General features: G+C 42.9%; 1 protein-coding gene across 1 annotated transcript in view; it reads left to right on the top strand.

The window, feature by feature from the left end:
• The window catches only part of amer1 (APC membrane recruitment protein 1), a 33,212-nt gene extending 15,117 nt beyond the window's left edge, over positions 1-18,095 (top strand). The window contains exons 2-3 of the mRNA XM_039766328.1: positions 2,436-2,492; positions 11,644-18,095. Coding sequence (XP_039622262.1) covers positions 11,748-15,005 — 3,258 coding nt within the window. The 5' untranslated portion in view covers positions 2,436-2,492; positions 11,644-11,747 and the 3' untranslated portion in view covers positions 15,006-18,095. The remainder of the gene's footprint in view (positions 1-2,435; positions 2,493-11,643) is intronic.
• Positions 18,096-19,155: the final 1,060 nt, after the last annotated feature.

Raw genomic sequence — 19,155 nt, 5'->3', positions numbered from 1 at the left:
GACAGTGATGATGGTTCAAATTGGTCATTAGACTGACATTCTACCCTGCTATACACTGCTACTCTCCTGATTTGTGGTATGTAATGGTGGCCAAAACATGTCACACGAAGGACATGTAAGACAGTGGACACTAGATACTCTTTTTCCTACTGATTTATATTAATGTTTTGGTAGGTAAATGTTTCTGTTACATTTAATTGCACTTTTTATTTTTGGAAAAGGTGTAAACCTTTTGACTTGTTTTTCTAGGAGTAAACTTAACTTTAAGGAGGGTACAGAGAGAACATTGGCTAAGAACCCTGTTGTGTCAATGGTGTTCATATATGCTAACTTGGATGCAGTTAATAATTTATTTTTTCATGTCCATAATATACTAAATACCATATCTTACTTGCCTGGGCTTTATGCTATGATTATGTTAACAAGGTGTTTTACTATAATCTCCTTTCTACGTAGGTTGATACATAATATTTCAAAAGGTCTACTGCAGGAAAACTGCCAGACTTCAAAGAACTGAGATGTCACCAAGCCCTTTAATATTTCATCTTACAAAATTTAACAGTTGGTCAATATTATTTGATTTTTGTATTTTATAGTTATTTTTTGACAGATAAAGAAGCATGTAATCTGTTATATTTTTGAAGCTTCAATACCTTTTCACTTTGTATCTTACCTCCTTTGAACCTTTAAAAAAGATGCATAAAAAAGCAGCTAGTTTAATCTCAGAAAAATAGAATGTGGACAGAATAAGGTAACTGAGAGTTGTTCTTCCTCTGCGTTTCCTGTTCATCTTGAATCTCCAAAAGATATAATGATCAAATATGTCCCTGATTAATTCTGATGTTAATTGACTAAGTTTGATTAGATTGTACTTTATTTATCCCCAAGGGGAAATTAAAATTTTTACTGAAGCTCCCAGAAATCATAAGCCCTTTAAATATGTACTTTTTTCTTTTCTATTGCTTGATATTTCACAGAGCATTAATATTTTTTGGGGGGGGGGGTGGCATGGTGGCGCAGTGGTAGCGCTGCTGCCTCGCAGTTAGTAGACTTTGGTTTGTTTTCAGGTCCTCCCTGCGTGGAGTTTGCATGTTCTCCCGGTGTCTGCGTGGGTTACCTCTGGGTGCTCCGGTTTCCTCCCACAGTCCAAAGACATGCAGGTTAGGTGCATTGGCAATTCTAAATTGTCCCTAGTGTGTGCTTGGTGTGTGTGCTCTGCCAAGGGCTGGCACCCTGCCTGGGGTTTGTTTCCTGCCTTGCACCCTCTGTTGGCTGGGATTGGCTCCAGCAGACCCCCGTGACCCTGTAGTTAGGATATAGTGGGTTGGTAATGGATGGATGGATGGATAGATGGATTAATAATTTATTCTGTTATTTCTCAGCAACTTTGGCCAAATGGTACTATGTAGCCAGTCATTTAGAAGTGGAATTCTTTTGTACACCACACACACACGACAGATCTAATTCAGAGTCACCAATTAACCTAAAGTACATATCTTGCAAGTGTGGGTGGAAAAAGTATTACCTGGCAAATTTCAGACAGAGAGAGTATTTTAATTCCATAGTCATTGTCTCAGCTTGGACTCAAACAGGCAGCAGGAGCTATGAAGTAACATTCATAACCATATTGCTACCACGCTGCTTTTCTGTTAAACATATACACAGAAAATTCACAGGTACATGCAGGGAAGCTCCTTCCTTTAGTGTTACAGATCACTGTAATTTTTTTTGTGGATGGAGGGAGTTTTTCCTTAAACTGTTGGATTAGACAGAATTACAGAGCTGTTCAGGCTGAATGCACAACTACATTTAGTGACTTGTTTGGTTGGTTCTGGTAAACTTTCCTGTTGATTTGATGCCCTTTGATTTCAATTTGTTATGGTGAGTGATTGTGTCCCCATTACTTCAGATCTGATTTTCATCTGAACCAGCTATTTACTCCTTTTCATAAAATCTTTGTACTGTTCTGGTTTGGAAAAAAGTAGAATCTGTTCTTGCAGAAATGGTCACAACAGCAGTTGTACATGTCTTATGTTTTGTTTAGTGACACTTGCATTCAACCATTCAATGAGTCACAGCATCCTTGTGGTTTACGATCCAATACTTTAGCCACTAGAATCCACTTACTGTACTTGTCAACTTTAATAGCAATGAAAAAATTGGATACTTTCTGAAATAGACATGCTAGATTCATAAACATTTTAGAATACAGGAAGATACAGCTAGACAATGCATTAGACATTGTGTAACTTGCAGTTCACATTGGTATTTACTTCGTAAATATTTGTGTTCCTCTTAAATTTGTATCATTGCAAAAAACACTTTATGTGAATTTTTTTTGTAATTTGTGCATTTCTATAAAATCTTTCCCTAGTAAAAATCTTACTTTCCAAGTACTGTGACTGAATCTTGTGATATGTTGTTATATTTTGCAGGTGACAAGAATGAAGAGACTAGACACTGCTATTTTAAACAGGTGACGGTAGTCTCTGGTAAGAGAGCATTCCTTTTGATTTATGCCATTTTAAGTCTTCCTACCCTTGTCTCCTATATGTTCTGCTTTTTCCGGTAGTTTTGTTTATTGTAGAAGATGTTAGTAAATTGTGGTCTGGCATTCTTTTAAAGATTTTTTTTTTAAAAAGAAAAAAGCATTTTCCTTTCATTGAGCCAGGGGTTCACAACCTGGAGTGTCAGCAGCCCCAGAGGGGTGCTAGATGGCATTTCAGTGGGTGCAACAAAGGGGAATGCAGCATCACGATTTGCCAAAATTGAGTGAGGTGCATTATCTAACTTCATCATGGTGCAGTTGGTGTCTTGTAGTACGCTATCATTTGTAGGTCATTTATTAATGAGTGCTCCTCTTCTATGATATGAAATTAATCAAGCATTGCGCATGTAATTGTTACCTGTGGATGAGCTGCAGAAAAGCCCAATCTTGCTGGGTCCTTGCTGCGGGTGGCGCATTTATAAAGCCAAATAACTAAATTAAGAGAATGTAGTTTGGACCTTTCAATGATCCATAGAGATGGTCAAGGTCTAGTATTGATTTATGTACAAGCTCCAATTGTGAAACATCACTGACTTCAAAGTTTGACATTTTTGCCTTTTGGGGAGCAAAGGGGACTGAATTGGATGCACCCTGATGCTTACACTCATCCCATTTCGACTGCTGGTGGTTTTGACAGTAGTGCAGCAGTTTTAACTGTGTGGCACCTCTGTTTTTGAACTGCAGTACAGTTATAAGGGGACAAAGCTTGTTCACTGTGTTTCATTGCTTAGTGGTGCACCCACTGCTTTACAGTGGTCTTTGAACCCCCAGAACCCATCCTGTTAGATTGTGCATCATTTCCTTGTGGTGCTTGATGCCTTTTGGGATACCCTAACCCCCGGATCATCAGTTGAGTGTTTAAGCTTCACATGGGACAGATTTGCAAGATTATTGAGATTTATAAAGGTGAATTGCTAAATCTATGTTTAAATTTTATGCCCTGGGTTAAAAGTTTTATTTTTTAAGTTAAATTTGTTTACCCGCTGTAAGTGTTTCAGCTTGTGGTACAAATATTAGAAATTTGACTTCATCTGCAAATGCAATAATATTTTTTGAGGGGATGCAACCATAAATCAAACATTTTTCTAGGAGTGTAAGACATAGAAAGGTTGAAATCCACTTCATTAACCACCACTGTACTCAGAAGGCTACTTTAAGCAGTTGTTCAAAGCTGATCCTCCGGCTAGAATGTTGGATATCTCTGGGTCCACGGTCTTTGAGGCCGATTCTCCAATTAGCTGTGAACCACCCAATCTCACTGAGATTGCATAAGTGGTAAACCAGCTGACGGGGGGGAGGCTACAGGGATCTGTGGTATCCAGGGTTGACTTCTTCAGGCTTGTGGTAAGGCTGTCCTCCTGGCATTGCAAGCAATCTTTGCTTCCATTTGTGAGACTGGCATCATCCCAACTGACTGGAAAACGGGACTTGTTGTCCCTGTCTGGAAAGGGAAGGGTGATCGCCTGGATTGCAGCAACTACAGGGGGAATAATACTGCTCTTGGTGCCGGGTAAGGTCGTTGCTAGGGTTGTCCTCAATAGGATCTGTAATCACTTGCTCACCTACTAGTGACCGAAAGAGTCTGGTTTTATGCCTAAGAAGTCTACCATCGACTGCATCCTGGCACTGAGGGTTCTCATGGAGCGCAAACGTGAATATCGGCAGAGTTTCTTTGTAGCTTTTATCGATTTTTCATAAAGTGTTGTGGACGCGGCCCGGGCACAGACAGGCAGACATGTTGTTTTCCACCACCACACGTTTATTTACAACAATTATTTACAATTTAAAGTGCTCACACAACCCCACAAAGTCCTGGCCACACAATGCCTTCTTCTTCAGGCTGCCTCCTCTTTCTCTTCTCCTGCCTTGTCCTGCCTCCACCCGACTCCAGCCTCGAATGAAGGGAGACGGCCCCTTTTATTTCATCCCGGATGGGCTCCAGGTGTTTCCCGGCACTCCTCCAGTGTGGCGTTAGTGCCGGCTGTTCTCCCGGAAGCTCTCCGGGTGTCCCTGCTCCTCTTCCCCCCCAGCACTTCCTGGTGTGGCGGAAGTGCTGAGGTCCAGGGTCCCCAAGGCATTGGGGCACCCCCTGGCGGTGATCACCGGTCCCTACAGGGTTGGGCTTCCATGCCCTCTACCCGTGGCCCCCAAAGCAACCAGGATGGCGGCCTCCATGTGATCCAGGGCGGGCATCGACCCTCTTCCGGTCCCTCAAGGCGTCCCGACCGGGTTGTTGCCCCTGGCATCCCTGACAGTGCCCCACAGCCAGCGAAGACCAGTCAGGGGGAGCGACACGTCCCGCAAGGGCAGCTTACCCCCGAAGCGGGTCCTAATCCTGGGCAGCCGAGGTCCGGCCCTGTTCTCCCAACAGGGATAGGGGCGGAGACGCCACCTGGACACCACCACTTGGTGTCCTCCTGTGTCTCGCACAGGCTGCGCTCACCCCTCTTACCGGCACCCCCTCCGAGGTTTTCACGCCCCTTTGTTTGGAGCCACTCGCTCCCTCGTAGCCTCTTCTAGCCGTGGCGGCACCCGCACGCCAGCGGAGAGTCCTTCCAGCAGACAGCCCGTCTCCTGAGGGCAGGTTCCCAACAAAGTGGGTCCTACTGCTTGTCCGGGGTCCGGCCCCGAAACAGACAGAAACAAAGGGGCAGAACCGCTGCCTGGACACCCTTCCCTGGCGTCCCTCTGTGCCACGTACTGGCAGCGTTCCCCCCTCCATCCGGCACTTTCCTGTTCGGCACCCCCTCTGCGGGTTCTGTGTCCCTCCTGTCATTGTAACAGACAGAACTACCTGCACTCCTTTACTCTCCACTGACCTCAAGGGTTTCCTCTGCACCCGCAGAAGCGGCCAGCACCAGGACGTGTGCACCCAGCACCACGTCCCCTCCTATTGGAGGAACCAGCATTCACCCTGTAATTTCTCCTGTCGCTCTGGGATGCCCTGACGGCCTGAGTCTCTTTATTAAAAAGAAAGAGCCTCCTTCCCGTCTGTTTCCCTGTAGAGCGGCGCGAGACTGCTGCCGACTCGGGGCGGAGGGCGCTAGGACCTGGGGCACTCAACAGCCCTGTCCTGCCAGCCCTCTCACTGTCTCTCCCCTCACCGCACGCGCAGCCCCCTGCGCCGCATCCATTGTCGGAGGACTGCTTACTTGATACTGATTGTTGGAATCACAGCCGTTTTCAGCAGACCCTCCTTCATGCTGTACGGGGACGGCTGTACTCGCCTTCCCCGCCTTACAACTCTGGCTGAAGAATCCAGCATCGCGCCATCTGATCGCCACCAAAAGCTCCTCCATAGACACGACCGCCTTCATCTCCAGGACTCGCAATTCAGCTCGGAGGGCACGTAGCACCTGTGACACACGCTGCTCCATGGGCTGAAGGCACGACTCCAGCTCGGACAGAGCAGCCGGCAAAGACAGGAAGTTAACCGACGCGGAGCTTACCTGTCCGTCAGCCCCAGACGCCGGCAACTTCCTGTGGGCCTCTTCCTCCGGCCCAATCGGGTCTCCCCCCGGCACGTGATGGACATTCCTTCGTTCCGCCTCTCTCCAGTCATCGGCAGGCACGTAAGACACACCATCCAACCACGTGCCTGTCAGGGAGAGGGACTTCTGGTCCGCGGCCATTTTGACTCCCCTCCTGCGGTGGCGACGTGCTTGCCGGCAGCCTTGCTGAAGCTGCAGCGGCTCCTTTTCACCAGCTCCCGCAGGCGCCACCGTGCCGTCGAAACCCCGCCGACCAGCATGCGTCTGACGCGGATCCGGGTTGTCCCTGCCTACAAAATAAAGCACACGTATCGCCCCCCTGGGCCGACTGCCTACCGGCAGGGAACTCCCCTCCCGGGTCCCATCCAGCCAAAGAAATGTCCTCGGTGTGGCCTCCGTAGACGCAATGCTGTCCCGGGCGCCTCTAGCAACGGCACACCCACAGGAGCCCGCTGCAGTCCAGCTCCACACACCGTCGATCCGTCGTTGGGGAAAATAGATTTTAGCCCACGGGGCTGTGTGCACGCCGCTCCCGCGGCACGTGGGTGGGTGTCCCCTGCTGCGCCGGACCATCCACAACAAGATTTTTGATATCAGGTCCCCATCTTGAACCAGATGGCGCATCCTGCCGACTAGCCAGATGTGGACGCGGCCCGGGCACAGACAGGCAGACATGTTGTTTTCCACCACCACACGTTTATTTACAACAATTATTTACAACTAGGCTGACCCGCCTTTTAAGGCGACCGACTTTTAAGTTCACCACTTCTTAAGGCAATTCAATATGTAGATCAATTTGATATTTTATACAAACTCATTAATTTGGTTATATTGCATTTGAGCGGTATTACTTTAATACTCGTAGTTTCTGTTATTTTTGTGATGAAATTTAAACTTTTTTTCTATATTAAGGTCGAACCCCCCTGATATTTACTACGCGGTGAGGCATTTGTACTCCATCAACATTAATTATTTCCAGAGACATAATTTTGTCTATTTTTCCAGCGCATCGCGCACAAAAGCAAGGGAAAGATGGGAGCACCAGAACTCTGCTCACATCATGTCGCTTCATACCGCAAGCTGCAAGTAGTAAGTCTGTGATAAGCGGAATACCGCTACGCTTTCCATTCACGGGATGGAAGGGCAATCCCGACCGCTTTTATATAGTAAGAAAGAAGAAGAAGATATCGCAGTCTGGAGTAGAAAATCATCTTTTACCTGGAAAAACGAAACTGCAAATCCCATCGTGCATTGCAAAATGGACGGGGCGTGTGAAACTCCGCGCTTGCGTAGCACTCACGGGATGGAAGGACAATCCCGACCGCTTTTATTTAGAAGGATTTAAAATGCTCACACAACCCCACAAAATCCTGGCCACACAATGCCTTCTTCTTCGGGCCGCCTCTTCTCTCTCTTCTCCTGCCTTGTCCTGCCTCCACCCGACTCCAGCCTTGAATGAAGGGAGACGGCCCCTTTTATTCCATCCCGGATGGGCTCCAGGTGTTTCCCGGCACTCCTCCCTGGACACGCCCCAGTGTGGCGGAAGTGCCGGCTGTTCTCCCGGAAGCTCTTCAGGTGTCCCTGCTCCTCTTTCAAGCCCCCCCCCAGCATTTCCTGGTGTGGCAGAAGTGCTGAGGTCCAGGGTCCCCAAGGCATTGGGGCGCCCCCTGGCGGTGACTACGGGTCCCTACAGGGTTGGGCTTCCATGCCCTCTACCCGTGGCCCCCAAAGCAACCAGGATGGTGGCCCCCACGTGATCCAGGGCGGGCATAGACCCTCTTCTGGTCCCTTAAGGCGTCCCAGCCTGGTCCACTGGCATCCCTGACAGCGTTCAGCTCAGTTGATCAAGCTGCCCTGTGGGACATCCTGAGGTTCATGGTATACCCTCAAGGTTGTTGGATGTCATGGCCAGCCTGTACACTGGTACTGTGATTACTGCACAGAGTGGAGGCAGAACCTCTGTGTTTTTCCCAGTTGATTCTGGCTTTCATCAGGGGTGTACTCTTGCTCCTACTCTGTTCAATGCTTGTATGGACTGAGTGCTGGGCAAGGTCGTGGGGGTTCAATGGCTGTGGGGCATCTGTTGGTGAAGAAAGATTCCTGGATCTTGACTTTGCTGACAATGCTGTGATCTTTCTGAGTCAATGGAGGCTCTGATCGGGGCTCTTGAGAGACTGAGCAAAGAATCTGCTGGGCTTGCAGGTGTTCTGGATTAAAACCAAGATCCAGGCCTTTAATGCCCTGTGGGTCACAGCCATCTGCAGTGTGTCTGTTTGCGGAAAGAGTGTTGACCTTGTCGAGAGGTTTACTTACCTTGGCAGTGACATTCATGTCTCTGGTGACTCTTCCTATGAAGTCAGTAGACGGATTGGGAGAGCATGGGGTTCATGAGGTCGCTAGAAAAGGGGTGTGTGGCGCTCCCGATATCTATGCAATAGGACGACGGTCCAAGTTTTTGGAGTTCTGGTTCTTCCTGTCTTGTTATATGGTTGTGAGACATGGACGCTATCCAGTGACCTGAGACAAAGACTGGAGTCCTTTGGTACTGTGTCTCTCCGGAACATCCTTGGGTACTGTTGGTTTGACTTTGTGTTGAGTGAGCGGTTGCTCATGGAGTCCCGAATGAGGCATATTACCTGCATTGTGAGGGAGCGTCAGTTACGGCGCTACGGCCATGTGGCGCGTTTCCCCCGAGGGTGATCCGGCTCGTAAGATCCTAATTGTTGGGGACCCAAGTGGCTGGACCAGCCCAAGGGGTAGCCCACATAACACCTGGCTGCGGCAGATAGAGGGTCATTTCTGGAGGGTGGGACTGGACCGTGCGTCTGCCTGGGGGGTTGCCAACCGGTGATCCTGAGTTGTTTCATCGTGTAGTGAGTGCGACAATGCACTGTAGCAGTGCATGCTCCCCAACTTGACTTGACTTGACTTGCTGTTGATCACTTGGTGGTTGAATATTTTCCATTTATAATCACATTTTACTCACCTCTATAGTTCGTATGGGGTTTTAAAGTGAAACTGTTCTTTAGCTTGTGACCTGATAGGTACAAAACCATAGTATGCTAATCATTGAAAACTAAAGACTGGAGTTTCATTATTATTAATAAAATGCAACATGTAGTCGGATGTACTTGAGACCCTTTAAATCAAGGGTTTTACAGTATTTAAATTCATTTAGTTGTTTCCTTTATTAAAAGAGAGATCCAAGAACATGTGTATACTACAATTGTTAATGTTTTTGTAGGGCTTAACCAGATACAGTAACTGGGAGAATTTTTGAGATAAGGTAACAATATTCAGTCATGATTGCTGTCAGTGGTGTGATGTGTTGTATTGTTTACTTGAGTATAGTAAGATTTCACTATACTCTGTACAAGTGACAGTAGTGACTCTAGAAGCCTAAATGAATTCACTGATTAGCTTTCATTGTTTTTACTTTAACCATTTGGACTGTCTTCCGTCAGCTGCTTGATACGTTGATTAAATATGATCTACTTGCTAGTTTTTCATGGATTCTCACATTTGATCAACCTTTCTTCATCCATTTTCATCCCATGCGGAATTTTGCAGTGCCTATAGAAGGCAGAAACGGTTGTTGAAAGAGATGTCAATCCATCACAGAACACCCAGGCATCCGCTTTTAGAACAACATACAGTACACTTCTGCAAAACTCAGCTGACCTATTTGGAGATGATAAACCATGAACCTAGTAATGTAGATTATGCAAATGTCATATGAAATTGGCTGGCTTTTCTTCCTCAGTATATCTTTTTCTTTGTGGATTATTACTTACAACAAAACTCCTAACACTTGCAGGTTATTGGCATTTTCAAATGCTGTAATGGTGATATTAGTACACTTTATCTACATTTTTAACTTAATAAAATAGCAATTAACCAATTTTATTTTAAGATGATTTGATTCACCTGCATGCTTGCTGCTTTTTATTAGAGGGATTTTAAAATCAATGGAATTGGGTATTTTTTAAATAAAATATGCTGTTGGAGTTGTTACTAGACGCTTAGTATGACTAGCAATTAAGTGCAGAAATACTTTTTTAGCATCCTGCAACAGTATAAGATATGAAAAAGGATATTAATCTCTGAAGTTGCACTAATTTTGCATACTGGGTAGAAGATTTTGTAAGTTTATAATTATCTTTGCAACAGATCCATGGGAATAAGCTGTGGAAGATTATTTATGCCAGAAATAAATGCATTCTAACGTGTTGGGTACATTGCAGCACAATGCATATGCACATGGTACATTTAACTTTATGTCATAAATAAAAACATATCAGCTAAATGCTAGATTGCTTTTTTGTGTTTGTTGAAAATGCAGTAAAACTTGTATCTTTATTTTAATTCATGTCTATAAAGCTTGTATCATATCTAAAAGGAAAGCAAACGTGTTGTGTTAGCTTAGAGACTGATTAGAGTGTGTATTACATTTTGATTCAAGACCATGTATTAACACTAGAATCTCGGAAGCCTATGAAAATATTCGTAATGCAGGGCCACCTTAAATTCCCTCTCCCCTCCCCCCTGCCTGCTCATCTGTCTCCCAATTAGTTCAAGGTGAACACAAAATTCTCACAGCTGAAGTCTGCATATCTGGGAGTTAAGTGTCTGAAATTGTATAGGGTAAATAATATATCATTATTTGGAATACATACATTTCATGTGTATTCCGTGTCTACAATGATTTGTGTAAATGTAGGGTGACAGGAAATGCGAGTCAAGAAAAGTTGAACACCTAACTAAAGCAGATTTTTTTTTTCCCTGTTATAGCAGTAATGACAAAATTTTGACAAGTGTATAATATGTGTAGACTGAAGTCCAGATATCAAATAAACACTTTCACAAAAGGTATAACAAAACAAGTGTTAGCTGCAGAGGTAAGAACTGCTGGTTTGAGTCCGCATTCTCCCTGCGTTTAGCATTTTGAGCAGTGAGCTGCTATTATTATTAATACTATTATACAATAAAAACATACATTTGATTTGAGTCTGTAACAGCCAGTTGAAATTTATGGTACATGTAAAAGTTGCCTTTATTCAATTTTATTCTCTGTCACGTTCACACTCCCCCTGATCTGACACTGTTAGTTTTCAAATAAAGACTTGGAACATTATTTAGGAGATCCAGCAATAAGTCAGTGTTGGGCAGGAATTGCTTCTCTAAAAGAGTGTGCATCTGGTGCTTGTGCAGTAAAGAAAACAGAAAGGAATCTGTGCAATACTGAAGGACAGTTAAGTGTGTATGACGCTTGAAACTCTGCTTCCATGACTAGGAAACATTTTTTAGAAAGGACTATGAGCATATGTAGTGCAAAAAGGCACTTTCTATGAAAAGAAAATTTCATTAGATACACATCTTTAATAAAATAACACTGTAGTTTTATATTGCAGCTGGAATCCCTCCCTGAATGAAGAAGCCAAGTGTTTGATCATAAACCTGTAACTGTATCTTGACTGTTGCACGATTATGTAAATGTAAAAATGAATACATATCTAGACTTTGATTTTAAATATCAAAATCCTGCTAGATAAATCCGCAATTCTATTAAAATCTAGTCACGTATATATTGTTTTTATATTTCAGGTATAAGATGCTATTCCAAACTCTTTCCTATAAAGAGTCATGTGGTGGCAACAGTTGCAGCAATTTGTGCAGCTAAATTTGCCTGACGACTCCTGTTGGCACCAATGGACACCAGCAGTAGAAGTATGCAAACAAAGGCAGAGTCCCTGTCCTGTGTTGTGGACAAGACTGCTGATTCCAAAGCACAGGCAACAGAAGCAGACAAGCTTTCAGAGGCAGCTGATGGTGCAACCTCCGAACAGCAGGCACCAGGCAAAATAAAAAAGACTGCATTCAGGTTCTTTGGAGGGAGAAAGAGCATCTGTACATTGCCTAGCTTCTTTGGAGTCAAGCACAAAGGACACACAAAAAGCTCATCCAAAAAGGGAATTGGTAAAAGCAAAACCCATGATTGTATCAGTGATGTAAACTGGGAAGATGTTGGGAGAGCTGGTGAATTACCTGTGGCAGATTTTGAATACCACAGCCAGAAGCATGGTGCTGCTGATATGCTGACATGCTCCCAGAGTGTACACTCTATTAATAGCAATAAGAAATCAGATGCTCTGTTGTGCTCAAACTCTGAGTTCTCTGAACAGAAATTGAGCTCTGAAAAGTCTCTTCCTCGACCAAAGAAGGGCCTAAAGAGCTTGTTTAGCATCAGACGCAACAAGAAGAACAAGGAAAAAAGTGAACCATCTGAATTTTCACCTCGACTTTCAGTCAAAGCTGCATCTACTGACCATGTGAAAGCCCAGACTGAGTCCCCAGACAGTTTGCCTGAAAGTTTGCTCAGTATTGCACTTATTGGCCAAGACAAGGTGGTGGACAAGCCTGAGTGTACAGAGGATGTAAATGTTAAAGAGAACAGCACTCTGGATGTAGGGTCAAACATGAAAGACCCATACTGCCATAACAGTGATATTTTTAAAGATGTTGACTTGCAAGAGATGATACTAGAAGTTAAAGTCGATGTTGATGGAGGTATTTTGTGTGTGAAATCTGAAATGGCACATTTGTCTGAAGTGTGCCAAGACTACACCGATCATGATCCCTCCTCTGTTCGTTCTTCTGACCAAATCAGTCTTATGTTTGGAGATGTGTCTTCTCTGAAGAGTTTCGACTCTTTGACTGGGTGTGGGGACATTGTTGCAGACCAAGATGATGAAAGTATGGCTGAAAGTACGGTATCCGCTGAAAGAGGTCGCAATGCTGGCAAGAGGAGCTCATGTTACATCACATACCAGGGGGGTGGTGAAGAGATGGCTTCTCCAGATGAAGTTGATGAGTATCTGCAGGGTCTATGGGATGGTGAGGCAGCTGCAGATGTTTGCTACACTCCAGGAGAACATCAGCATGTGTTGGAGGATATTGAGATGCATAGCTCACTAGGTGAAGCTGGTATTTCTAGCCCCCATATTTGCTACCCTGAAATTGCCAAAAGTGCTGCTGATGGTTGTACTGTTAGAGATCTACTTACTCCTCAAAGTGATCAATTAGAATCTGCTCCCAACAGTGATGAAGGCTACTATGATTCCACCACTCCAGGACCTGATGATGAAAGCATGAGCCGCATCAGGAAAGAACGACTTCCAAGGGACAGCTACAGCGGCGATGCTCTGTATGAGCTCTATGAACCTGATGACAGCTTGATGAGCCCACCACTTGAGGATGAGCCTTCTTTTGACACACAGCCCCCTTCTCCAGACTCTTTTGAATTTTTAGGTGTTTCTTTGGGTCTGGGAAATAAAATTTTAGAATCCAGTGCTCCAGATAAAATGTGTCAAATAGAAACTGAAGAGGCCAGGCTAGTTGTTATTCAGAAAGAGCTTATGGCCTGGGGAGTAAGACGGATGAAAAAGTCGGTAAAAGAGCAAGCTTGCTTGAGCAAAGAGAGAATCTACCCTGACAGAACTAGCACTGAATGTAAGCCAAAATCTGGCAAAAAACATCAAGGTTGCCTTGAAAATGAGCAGTTACAACTGCAGTCTGTTAAAGCAGGTAGGGCAGGTGCTCATGAAAAATTAAGACCGGGAAGCCAGAGTCACAGTGGAAATTACACCACAGTGAAAGCACCTAGTGGTGATCTGGACCCCTCCAATGGCACCCCCACTAGTCACCAAATGAAAGAATTACCCTTACAGGCTAGGAATTGCAAACTCCATAAGATCGAAAGAAAAGGGAAAGATGCAGCCACCGAACAAATAAAGAACAATGTAGACCTTGAATGTGACCAAGCTGTATCTTTCTCCCAGGCCTTAGTGGACTTCACAAACAACACTAAATTGTTTAGTGACTTTTCAAAGGGTCTAGGTAGTTCAGATTCAGGGTCTTCCTTTGCCCATAACATACAGGTACTGCCGACCATGGTGACATTTGATGTGGTCGACATGGAGAATGAAGAAGAATGTGACCAGCAGATTGAAATGGTCCCAGATGAGGACATGGAATCTCCCTTTGAACCCTTTGATGACAGCTACCTACAGAAAGATGCTATTGCAGAATGTGACGAGAGGATGTTTGACATGTATGATCAAATATCTTTCCTAAGTGGACCCTGGGGGGTAGCCAGCCTTCCACGCCAGATTAGCTTTAGTAAAGAAGTGTCTGCAAAGCCTTTACCATTGTCCTTGAACAGGAGAAGCAGGTCGCTCGACATTGAGAGCTTAGAGTGTGAAATTTCTGATTCATACCTGTTAAAATGTGCACCAGATGTAAGGAGCAGTTCTCAGGTTCCTCGACGGGAGTTGTATACTAGAAAGGTCTCATCCACTGAATGCAAAAGGAATGTTCACTCCAGTCTAGAGGCTGTTGATCTGCCCAGTGAGCCATGGCAAAAAGAAATCAACTACAGTGTTATCCATCCCAAAGTGGATAGTAAGAAAGTGCAGGGCAGTCAGGGGACTGTGGAGGAGAAGATGTGGTCCCCTGGCAAGCCTACTGATGGTCTTGACCAGCAGTGTGGAGAGTGCACATCTAGTTGGGATGTACCAGTGCATGACTCCTCCCAAAAGTTTTGCTGCAGTGGTTCAAGTAAGTCTGTCTCAAGGCCATCACAGTTGTCCCTTCGTCTGGGAGATGATCAAATTCACAAGCCAGTGAGTAATATATCAGAATCTTGTAGAGAGAACCCATACAAACAGTTTGTTCTTGCTTCTCCTTTGGAAGAAAGGAGTGAGAATGTTTTCACCCAGAACTCTGCTCTTCAGTACGTTGGCTCATCTCGTCAGCCAAGTAAATGCAAACCTGTAGGGATCACCCAAGGAATGCCACATTGTCGCCAAGATGAAGCACCAACATCGGAGCTGTTTGAAGCCTCAAGCAAAGGCCAAAGTGAACTTGTGCAGACTGGCTGGGGCAAGTGTACACTACTAGATTTGTAGCCTTTATGAAATGGCAAAAAATGCCTTCTAGTCATATCAGATTTGTATTTGTCCAGGAGCTTCATCTCGCTTGCCACCAAAGACCTTCACAATGTTTGAAAAGAGGGTTTTGGGACTAAAGAGCCAGTGATTGTAAAATAGATTTAAACAAATCATTTTTGATAATGATTGTATACAAAAAGGAAAGTCTTTTTTTTTTTTTTTTTGTTTTTAGATGTACAATTTCATAATGTTTCTTATTGTGTATTTTTTTTTTTTACTCTTGTGCAGTTTGATGGTTTTAATTTTATAGGCCTTTGATAACTAGACCTTCTGTAAAAGTGCAATCTTACAGTGCAACTCTTTAAATGCCAGCATAAGCTAAATTACGGTAAACGGACAACTAGTGTTGTCCACCATATCCATGAGAGCTGCTGTGTTACAATTTAAGGTTCTTTTGTTTATCCTTAATTAATGTTTTGCTTTCCTCTTAACAGCTCATTTGACCTAATGGGTATTTTTCCTGAGAATATTTAAGCCATCTTGTAATTTGGAATGGGGGTGGGATTTAAAAAAAACAGCAACCTTTAAGTAGATGCTTGCCCCTCTATCTTAAAAGTAATTCCTTATCTAATTTGTCCAGATTTCCCTGAAAAAGAGTTCGATTTTTCCTTGTTGTTTCCTTTCCGTCTTTTTGGCGCTATGTAATGGAAACCCATCACAAGTTTTATCTGTTATAACTGATGTTTGCTTGAAAAGTGAAGGTCTGCTTACCAAATAAGTTCATTTTTACACTTTTTATGTTCATGTGACTTTTTTTTAAATCTGGTGCTGTTTACAAATTTTTAAGCAGATGTTCTTATCTGTGTTGTACAAATTATTTAATTGAACACTATACTAATTGTTCTTCTGAATGCTTTTATTATGTGCTGGGCATAATAGGGTGGAGAGCAGTGTTGCCAGATGTGCAATAAGGTTGGTTTTTATATAATTTTGCCCTCTGGATGTCTTTCTATTAATAGCACTGACATGTTTTGTAGAAGAATTTTGCCATGCCCATTAATGAACACAGCAGAGTCATGCAATTCGTAGGGGTAAACAAACCTTGCCCTTGTTTTACAGTGACCTAGTCACACCCATGTTCTCACACCCCACAAGACAACATGATAATTTGACAACGGGTGCTCTATATTTTTGAATGGCACTTTTTGGTTTTAAAATACAGTTTTACTCATTTTAAAACTTCTATTTGATACATTTCTCACTGATAGGGTGATTGTAGAGATTTTTATTCATTTAAGGGACTTCAATGACTTATGTTTTTGTGAGCTTTTTTTTTTTTAAATGTACCTCATTATGTGTAAGATGTTTGTTCTTTTTTTTTTAATTGATCCATTTATGTAAAAAAAAAAAAAAAGACAATGCTTTGATTGTTTTACATAACATTTAGAAATCATGCACTATTTCCAAGAAATCGAAAGAAACATTTCTATTTTCTGAAAAACAGTGGGGGCTGTTAGCTTTTTAAAACTAAAAACAATCTCATGATTTTTTTATTGAAATTGATTATGTAACAAGAGTATTTTATGAGGAAACATGCTTTCCTTCCTTAGGCTGAAAGTTCTTATTTGTTTCATTTGAATACTTCCATGTGTGTCTTCACTGCATTTCCCCCCTTCCACATCTCATTAAGTGGTCATTGCTCTTCTACTTGCTCCCTAACACAGGTTGTCCAAGCTCTCTGTTTAAGGTTTTGTGTCTCTTTGTAAAAGCAGAAATTAAATGGCTAAGGCAGATTTTTTTTTTTTAAACCTGCCTCAGTTTTTAGGGTTTGGGAAAGTCTTGTAGGCACACACTTTGATAAGCCCTCTTGCATTACATTTACCTGTGTAAGAATTTTTGAAAACAAGAATTTCAACACACCTCATTGTTGTAAAATGCATGTCCCTACTTCAATCAATTATATGTTAGGTGAAATATGATTCTTAACTGGTTTGTTTTTTTTCCCCTTCTATTTTAATTCCAATGGTTTGTTTTTCTATGCCTTTTTAGAATCCCTTTAATGCTGAGCCTTGAAGTTTTAAGTTGTCTGTAGGTTTTAATTCCAGCCACGTTCTTTAATTAGTGACCAGTTATTGCTGCAAATAGAACTTTCTTTTGTGTTGAATCTTTTTTAAGACACAGAAGGCAAACAAAAAAAGATTCCAGGTGAGCTCCAGACAACTGGATAACTTGATTCAATTACAATATGTGTTTCAATAAAATATGTGAAAAGAACAAAGTGAAAATCTTAAATATGAATGATGCTCTCAGATAAAAAGTACAAAATCAAACTTCAAAAGTGTCTGGTGTGGCAGGAGAGCAATAAATAAGTTATTGAATTAAATTAACATGTTTCATTAACAGGAAAAACTTACTTTGAGTAATTGGTAGCAGCTAAAATGGAGGCCTTTTAAAAGCTGAACTTGAAACCCATGGTTAACTATTCATCTATTAACAACCAGTTAAGGATTTTGAATCTTAAAATATAAGTCACTTATGCTTAAAGATGCTTGCCTAATTTGCAGCAGGAATAATTTAACATCTAAAAGTGGCAGGAATGAAATCCTGCAGCCACTATGGCTCTCCAGGATCTGAGCTGCCTTCAGTGTGACCAGAAAAGGCAATTTGTTTTAAGAGAGCTGTATTATGTATTAAAGGTAAAAATCCCCTCCTTCCCCTGTCTTTACCCTTTTTTTTTTTACTTTCCCTGCCCTTGAGAGCTTCTATTTTTTGTTTGGAAAGCTCCACTGGGTTTATGTTAGCGTGAACTGTCTTTTAACCTCCAGCCAGTTCATCATTTGGTTAGAGGGAGAATTAGGCACAAAGACCACAGATCACTGGCTCTCAAGTTCAGTCTTGGGAAAACACTCCATACCCAGCAATGGCAGCATTTTCTGGTTTTAGTTGGACTCATACTTTAAGCAATTGGACTTGTACTTATTTAAGCAATCTGATTATTTTTGGTTACTGTGTTTTCTTAATCCAGACATTTCAAAACTGGGTTTAATTTTTTTGTGAATGTAGCAAGTACTTTTTTATATATATATACAGTGGTGTGAAAAACTATTTGCCCCCTTCCTGATTTCTTATTCTTTTGCATGTTTGTCACACAAAATGTTTCTAATCATCAAACACATTTAACCATTAGTCAAATATAACACAAGTAAACACAAAATGCAGTTTTTAAATGATGGTTTTTATTATTTAGGAGAAAAAATCCAAACCTACATGGCCCTGTGTGAAAAAGTAATTGCCCCCTGAACCTAATAACTGGTTGGGCCACCCTTAGCAGCAATAACTGCAATCAAGCGTTTGCGATAACTTGCAATGAGTCTTTTACAGCGCTCTGGAGGAATTTTGGCCCACTCATCTTTGCAGAATTGTTGTAATTCAGCTTTATTTGAGGGTTTTCTAGCATGAACTGCCTTTTTAAGGTCATGCCATAGCATCTCAATTGGATTCAGGTCAGGACTTTGACTAGGCCACTCCAAAGTCTTCAGTTTGTTTTTCTTCAGCCATTCAGAGGTGGATTTGCTGGTGTGTTTTGGGTCATTGTCCTGTTGCAGCACCCAAGAATGCTTCAGCTTGAGTTGACGAACAGATGGCCGGACATTCTCCTTCAGGATTTTTTGGTAGACAGTAGAATTCATGGTTCCATCTATCACAGCAAGCCTTCCAGGTCCTGAAGCAGCAAAACAAAACCAGACCATCACACTACCACCACCATATTTTACTGTTGGTATGATGTTCTTTTTCTGAAATGCTGTGTTCCTTTTACGCCAGATGTAACGGACATTTGCCTTCCAAAAGTTCAACTTTTGTCTCATCAGTCCACAAGGTATTTTCCCAAAAGTCTTGGCAATCATTGAGATGTTTCTTAGCAAAATTGAGACGAGCCCTAATGTTCTTTTGCTTAACAGTGGTTTTCGTCTTGGAAATCTGCCATGCAGGCCGTTTTTGCCCAGTCTCTTTCTTATGGTAGAGTCGTGAACACTGACCTTAATTGAGGCAAGTGAGGCCTGCAGTTCTTTAGACGTTGTCTTGGGGTCTTTTGTGACCTCTCAGATGAGTCGTCTCTGCGCTCTTGGGGTAATTTTGGTCGGCCGGCCACTCCTGGGAAGGTTCACCA

Source organism: Polypterus senegalus, chromosome 10, assembly GCF_016835505.1.
Source record: "Polypterus senegalus isolate Bchr_013 chromosome 10, ASM1683550v1, whole genome shotgun sequence".
Lineage (NCBI taxonomy): Eukaryota > Metazoa > Chordata > Cladistia > Polypteriformes > Polypteridae > Polypterus > Polypterus senegalus.
The sequence above is the reverse complement of the archived record's forward strand: the minus strand, read 5'-3'. Positions and strand labels throughout refer to the sequence as shown.